The sequence below is a fragment of the Pelodiscus sinensis genome, chromosome 1, assembly GCF_052426305.1.
Source record: "Pelodiscus sinensis isolate ZL-2025 chromosome 1, ASM5242630v1, whole genome shotgun sequence".
NCBI lineage: Eukaryota > Metazoa > Chordata > Testudines > Trionychidae > Pelodiscus > Pelodiscus sinensis.
In genome coordinates, this window is record NC_143052.1 from 75256638 (window position 1) to 75264745 (window position 8108).

At 39.8% G+C, this 8108-nt stretch overlaps 1 protein-coding gene across 2 annotated transcripts in view; it reads left to right on the forward strand.

Moving 5' to 3' along the window:
* Positions 1–7889, forward strand: part of TMTC2 (transmembrane O-mannosyltransferase targeting cadherins 2) — a 382158-nt gene extending 374269 nt beyond the window's left edge. For both annotated transcript variants that reach the window (XM_075932545.2, XM_075932550.2), the window contains one exon: positions 5021–7889. In XM_075932545.2, the coding sequence (XP_075788660.2) occupies positions 5021–5200 (180 nt within the window). In that variant the 3' untranslated portion in view covers positions 5201–7889. The remainder of the gene's footprint in view (positions 1–5020) is intronic.
* Positions 7890–8108: the final 219 nt, after the last annotated feature.

Below are 8108 nucleotides of genomic sequence, written 5' to 3' on the forward strand. Positions count from 1 at the left end.
ATGATGGTGGTTTTGGTGTAGCTGGAAAAGAATCTTGCTCTGATGATGCGAGAGTTGACGAGTTGAGTTAGAGGAAGTAAATGGATTCAGGTATCTCGGTAGTTGCATCTCGGCGGACAGCAACATCAACAAGAGATCTCCGCTAGAATTGTCCTAGCAGTGCAAGCCTTCCAAAAGCTTAACAACATTTGGAAGTCGTCACTGTTGTAGACCAGGATTAAACTGAAGATGTATAGGTCGAATGTGCGCTCAGTCCTGCTGTATGCCGTAGGGACTTGGAGGACTAACAAGAAGATTGAGAGCAGACTCAGAGGCTTTGAAGGATGGTGCCTTCGTCGTATCCTCAGAGTCCGCTGGGAACAGCATGTTACCAACAAGGAGATAAGCCAATGCACTGGCATCAACAATGTTGTGGACGAGATCAAGCAGAGACACTGGAGATGACTGGGGCATGTCCTTTGGATGAGCGAAACAAGACTCCCTCATATGGCACTCAGATGGACTCCATCTGGAAAGCGTAAAAGAGGGAGGCCGTTGGGCACCTGGAGGAGGACTGTGGAGGAGGACATGAAAAGGAAGGGCACGATCTGGGAAGAAGTCAGCCGGCTTTCTCAGGACTGTGAAGGCTGGAGAAGATTCGTTGGTGCCTTATGCTCAATCAGGAGCAAAGAGGACTAATAATAAATAATAGCACAATAATTTTGCCAAATTATATTCTCCGGGTGCAGGGCCAGCAGGCAGTGCACTCTGGCCCTACTCCCGAGGAGCCCTCTACCACTCTGTGCTGCTGCCTCTGTATTGGAGGAAGCAGTGCAGTGTGCCAGACAGGAGCTGGTCTGCAAGACAAGACAGTTTAAAAAACAGCTCCCCTCGCGGACCAGCTGCCTGTCGCCGCCCTGTGCTGCTACCTCTGATAAAGACGGCAGCAGTCTCTGTTGGAGGCGGGGAGAGGTGGGAAGGGAAATGCACGTAATCTATAGCATTAACCTATAAGCTTTTGCTAATCAGTTAATCGACTACACTATTACATCTCTATACTGAATCTCTGTTGACATCTTAACAAATAAAATTTGAGCTGTTAAGAAGAGATCTTAAGGCCAGATCGTGTAATTGGGTCCTTGCAGGCCGAACCTTGCATTTGCACAGAGTCCAGATGAAGGTAATAGACTCCACACAGGCACAAGGATTTTCCCATATGCCACAAGTTGCAGTGTCAATGTCCTTTCCATTACAGAACAGTTATTTTTTAAAAAGGATAATTTATGATTGACGGAATCATCTATTCACAATGCAGCTGTTCAGCTATTGTTCTGCTGCATAATTCTTGTCATTATCCAAAATGAATTTTTGGTGGGTTTGGTCACAGAGATACCTTGCGACTGTCGTTTGAAGTGCTGAAATACCACAGAGCCACCTTCCCTGCAACTCTGAGCCAGGCCCTCAGGTTTCCTTGAGCAGACACAGAGCTAGGAACACAGCCCTTTTGCCATATAATACAGACACTGAGATCAGCTCAGCTCTGGGAATACTCATCCAAAGGGACTTTCCTCACCCCCCAAATGCACAGCCACAATGGGCACTGAATCCCATATAAGTCGGTCTTACTCTGCATAAAGTTTTATGCAGGGTAAGCTCATGTTGTTCACCGTCTTTCTCAGGGTAAAGAGAACAGAGATATTAGATATTGGGTAATAGAATAGTCAACCAACTGCATGAATTCTTAGCAGTTACTTTACTATAGTCCCCGAGGATGGGGCAGCAGCCAGTGCAGTCTGGCCCCAGTCCTTGGGAGCCCCTTGCCAGCCTCGCACTGCTGCTTCTAAACAGAGGCAGTAGCGCAGCATGGCAGCATCCCCTGTATGTGGGGGATCCGAGCTCCCTGCAGACAGAGGCTGCTGGGGGTGGGGAGCAGGGGAGGCTGAAAGCCTGGGCCCACAGCAGACAGAGACTGCTTTGCGACAGCCTTCTCCACCCCTCTTTCCCCGCCCACACTCCTACCTCTGATAGCACGGGGGAAAGTGGGAAAGTGGCACTGCAGAGCTGGTGCTGTGGGGAGCTGGCTTTTAAGCCAGCTTCCTTCAGTACCGGCTCCTACTTGCTTTCCCTCCCCTCCTCTTCTGCCTCTGTAAGAGGCATTAAGGGAGAGCAGGTGGGTCTGCGTAGCTAGCATGTATGGGGAGCCAACTTAAAAGCTTGGCTCTCTGCCTGTATTGGCTCCTGCCTGCCTCCCTCACTCTAAATGCTCTCAACTCTCTATCAGAGGCAGCAGTGCATTAGGGTGGGTACCATCAGCTCCTGCCCCCCCATTTTTTCATCTGATATAGAGACACCCGGGGAAATGCGTGTAGTTGATAGGATTAATCGATAAACCCAGGCTTATCGGTTAACTGTGTAGTCTTCTACATGTTGACATCGCTATTGGCTTCAGGAGCTCAAATATCAATTTACCTTCTCCAAATTGAGTATGAATGGAATTTCCTGCTATGATTGGTTTTGATATAGACCTGGGCAAATCATTCAGGGGGGAAAATAACTTGACATGTTAGAGCAATAAAAAACAAACCCAGAAGTAACTAGGTTAGCATCATGATGTTTGCATTGTTTTGCTCAGTTATGAACACATTGCATCCTAATGGCTCTGAAAGATTGACTCATACTTTTGTATTACTGAGATTGTTTTCTTAACAGATGAGATCAAGCAGGAAGGAACAGAAGAGGAACATAGAATGTAGTGCCTAGAGATAGTATATGCATTTCAGAGGGTGAGCTACTATCTGTTTCCTAGTGCAAGCATTTTTTTAGGTAGGAAAAGCACTTTAAATTAAATCCTCTGTGGGGGGAGGGGTTTAAATTTCAGGTGAAAAATTCAAATGATGGGTTCTTTGGTGAACCTGAATAGTTGTTTCAGAAGTATGTAAGACCTGATCACAATGCCATCCCACTATAACAACATCCCAGAGGGGTTGCTCTCTGGGAAACCAGCACTGGTATGTAGCAAGTAGGAGAGAGCGAGCGCTTTCTTCTGCCTCTTGCCTTCTTTAGAGAGACAAGAGGGGTGATATAATGTCTTTTATTGGACTAACTTCTGTTGATGAGAGAGACAAGATTTTGAGCTCTAGTATTTTTCATCTTCTCTAATATCCTGAGACTGACACAGTTATTACTATGTTCTTACTTCCCTTATTATGTCTGATGTCCACCTTATTAGGAAGCATCTAGTGCATCCTATTTACCCATGCAGCTCTTTATATCTTATGTTATCTTATCTTATCCAGTGTGTGCGTGTGTGACAGAGTGAGAGAGAGAGCAGGTTGAGAACCACTGCTCTAGTGAGTATAAATACTGTGCCTGCAAGGGATGGCTGAAACTGGTTTTCCAGTTAACTTGACACGTTTTTGAAGGCTGATGGGCAGTGCTGATGAGCAGCATCCTGAACCACTTGCTCTTTGGGTATGTCGACACAGCAACTGGCAAGGTGTTTCCTAGCAAGCGCAGATGGGTAGCAATGTGGTTGGGTAGCTCAAACTAGCCACACAAGCTCAAGCTTTTCTGGGTTAAGTACTTGGACAGCTAGCCCAAGCTGCTGCCAGTGCCACCATGGCCACATTACAGTTTCTATCATGCGAGCTTAAGCAGAGCTAGTGTGTATGTGTACCCATTCTGCAAAGCACCCTCCTAGCTGCCTGTAGCTGTTACCTCAAAGACAAAACTGCAGCATCTTTGCTCCAATCGGTATAATATGGGAAGCAAGCATTCCTGCGGCAGATCCAAAACGTGGTTTGATCTGTCCCATTTGTGCTGAACTTGCTCAAGTGTCTCTTTTTATTTTTAAATCAAGAACTGTTATTGTGGTGAATGAAATGACTATGCTCCCACTGAAATGTAATGCCTTACTGGTACTTGCATGTTCCCCCACGTGCCCAGGGATACCTCTAGTGATCTGTGGGTGGAGCTGCAGTCTCCTGTGGAGTAAACTGGAGGGAACTGCTCACCAGCCCTGAATGCCTGTTAGGCCTACCTAGGTGTGGGTGGCTGCTGGTATTTGGAGTGTTTTTTGTGGTGGTGGTGAGGATAGGTTCCCAGGGATGCCAGACATGTTCTCCCAGATGCCATGATATCTCGAATACATTTGGAGGTAGAGGGATCAGGTACTCTGCATATTAAACACACCTCTCATTTCAGCACCAGAAATCTTAACTTTCTTTCACAATATTCTTGGTTTTGAGCAATTTTAGGAAATTTTAGTACCTGTTACTACTATTATAAATTACTTAATTTCATAATTACATAATGTAATCAATTAAAAAAAATTAAAACAAGAACTGAACCTGACTCAGCAAAACGAGGTATGAAAAATTCCTAATAGTAAGGTAAAGGGTTTATTAATTTATTGTGCTATGCATTCTTGACATCTTTGTCATTAACATCTTCATAACTCAATTTTCTGACACTGATAATTTTAAGGCTATCTAGCTATTCATAAAGAAAGAGTTTCTCAAAGCCTAGCCTAACATTGAACTTATATGAAGAAGAATCTAAAATGGATGTCCTTGAAATTTGTCTTTGGATCTGACGATATATTTTATTAAAAGAAAGAAAGAGAGGGACAGTTCTAATATGTTAGCTATTCCCACTGATTATAAACTCTTTATTGGCATTGGGTCAAATTAAAATTAAATTCCTCTCTTCATTCTGGTGTTGGACTACTTAAATTTTCTTTTGGAAACTGTGGTATGCTGATGTTACCACATATGAAGCTTTTATGGGGTCTGTGTTTTCTCATTAAGGAAAGAAGTCTATGCATGAAGACACCAGAGCCTGTCCTGTTTAAAGCACAAAGTACACAGTTAGCAGCTGTTCAAAAACTTTTTCTTGTTATCTCTATTTGTTTAAATTGCTAAATTGCTTCCATAAAATGCCTGCAAACATAAGGGAATAATTTGTTTAAGTGGATCAAGACTGTCTGAAAAGAAAAATTGAAAATGCACTCAATATTTTTCCTTCCCTCCTCTTGTTCTAGTATCCGGCTGCCCTGATGAATCTTGGAGCCATTCTTCATCTCAATGGTAAACTCAAAGATGCTGAAGCAAACTACCTCCGTGCTCTTCAATTTAAGCCAGATGATATCATCACACAGTCAAATCTTCGCAAATTATGGAATATCATGGAAAAACAAGGTTTAAAGACATCTAAAACATGACAGAAAAATTCAAGGAACTTCTTTTTCTTTCAGTTGAGACAAATCCAAAACAAAACTTCCAAGAATTTATCTGATGAAAGCTCTCATTGGACTTGACTGGGTCAGAGGGTCTTAATTGCTGCTAGGAGAACCTGTTCTAATTTTTGGCATGACTTTTTTATTAGAAAAATAAAGGGAAATTCTTTGGGAGCTTCTTGAAAGACTTAAGGATTACCCCACAAAAGTAAAAAAATTAAACCACAGCACTTAAAGGATGGTGTTTTGGCATATTTGAGAAGTTATCACAGTTAATCCCATATTGCTCATTTTCATGTGAGTTTTTAAAAATTATACTGTCCTGAAAAAAACTAAGGGAGAATTGTATAGCATTCACCCAGCCACATAGGAGTAAAAAAGGTAATACTAACTTAAAGTATTTGCTGACACTGTAACTCATTAAAACGTATACTAAATCCAATATGCTTGCAGTTTGTCTTAATGCTGCTGTATCACTCTTTAGTACCGTCTGCTTATCAATTTCAAACTGACACAGCTTTTTTTTTTAAAGACCTGTCACTTGTGGTTAGATGACAATATTCACAGTTGTTTAATGACAAGTTACACATACTGTTTCAAACTGTTGAGAGTTTTGATGTAGTTTACATCAGATGCTCAGTTATTTGCTTTGCCTATCCTAGATGGAACAAGTAAGAGTCAGCTCTGTGTGTGACATTGGATCAGGATAAAAGAATTGGAAGCTATCACTAGTGTCATGAATTGTCTCTATTTACACAGAAAACAGATGTTTGCCCTGATATCAAATAAGTGCGGTGAAGCTGTAACCTTAAAACAAGTTCTCTTTGGCCTTATAGAACACTGTGCGTTACTCCTTTCACATTACTGTTGATAAGCCCAGTTTTGGACTGAACATCTAGATGCTGTTCAACTTGCATTATTTTTGCAAGAATTCAACCAGGGTGAGTTTGGAAGTGTTAGAAATGGTGCAAATGAAGCTTATCAGATTTTTTTTAAATGGAACTTTTTGTCCTCTGCTGATGGGGCGGCAACTAGCTAAAGGGATTGACTTTTAGCAGCTAGCAGAGAATCTGCAAGACATTGTAGACCAAGAGGTGTGTGTAAGAGTGGTTGCCAATTAATCAGAGTATTTTTTAGAATGGTGTTCTTTTAAAAACTATTATCCACTTGGATTCTAACCAGATACTAGGGATCCATTTTGTGACATGTACGGTTACAACAAAATTATGTTTCTAAAGATTTATTTTTTATTTGGGCTAGCTATTGTTTTAGTCTTCATAAAAAGTATAAAATAATTTATTTTAAGCTGTAGCATATTGAAGCTTTAGAGTCTGTGTTTTCCGAAGCCATTTGCTTACTGCTTTCTTTTGTTGGAAAAAGTATTATAATTTATAAGAAAATTTCATTTAATAACCTGTTGATATCTGCTTCAATGTTCATTTCATGAGTGGTAACTATAACATTAAGTGCACCTTTAATTGAAGCAAGTTTCTTCAGGATCTGTTAAAACCCTTTATAATGAAAAATATTTTTCTCTTTTTAAACTGTAGAGCACCATTCCATTGTTGTGTACTTCTGGGAGAATAGTTTGCTGTATGGTATTTATTTATTTATTACTCAATTGCAGCAACATTTTCGTTCACTAAGCCTGTAGTCTGCAACTTTCGCTATCATCTTCATTTGGCTTTTGCTGCTTTATGTGGGTAGCATGTGTACTTAAAGGGAAATGTAACACCTGCATTTATTGTACATTCTCCCCATACACACTACAGTTTTAGATCTGTATTAAAGGATATTGAGGAGCAGTTATTTCAAAATTGATATAGTCACAATTTGTAATAATAATTTGTCTTTTTGTTTCCAGTTAGCAATGCTATGTTTTAATGACTAAGTTCACAATGGGGATACCTAAAGAGCTGCTTTAAAAAAAAAAAAAAAAAAAAAAAGTCAAATCTTTTGTCAAATAATGATATGGCTGTGAAAGCAACATGGAGTACTCAAAAGTTGAATTTCAACTTTTTCATCATCACCCATTGAAACCAATGGTAAAAATAAAATAGTGTCTGGAATTTATTCTTTACTTTTCACTGCGTTTCTCAGAATTTATAAAAATAAATTACATATTAGGCTATGACTGAATTCAGTAGGTAACTGTGGTATACTACAGCTTTATTTTTTGCAAGTCATCAAACTTTGGTGATCATGACTTTTCTCTGTATTCTTTGTCTCTCCCTTTCAATATGTGTTCATTCTTGTTTCGTAGTTATTCTTTGCACAACAGAGTGACACTCATAGGGAATACATTTTCATGCTAGCATTGATAACTGTCTGTTTAAAAAAAACAAGAAAAGAAAGAAAAGAACGAATGGAAGTTTAACAAGAATGTCCCTGAACACTTTTCAACATAGAACTTAACTCTCTGCTTTTGGAATCATTTTAAAACATATTTAAAATATGTGTCTCTGCTCAGGGATTTATGGTGGATTTTTGCAGACAGTGCTAAAAAAATAAGAGCACAAGGCAAGTTTACTAAATTAAATTTTTATTTTTTGAAAAACTGTTATTTGTATAAATTATCGAGATTTGTAGGCTTTCCTTTTTGTAGAAATAATTGTTTATGTGCCAGATAAGAAAATTTCAATTTTGTTTTCAATAATAAAGCATTGATAACAAATACATGTTGTGCACGCCTCCATCTGTTGCTATAACATTACTTAAATGAACTACATTTTACTGACTGTAGATGAGTAACATTATATGGTTCTGGACATCTACCACTCTGGTCATCTGAAGAAGTGGGCTGTGCCCACAAAAGCTCATGCATGATACTATCTACATGTGTTGTTAGTCTTTAAAGTTCTACCATACTATTTGTTGTTTTTAAGTTTATTTT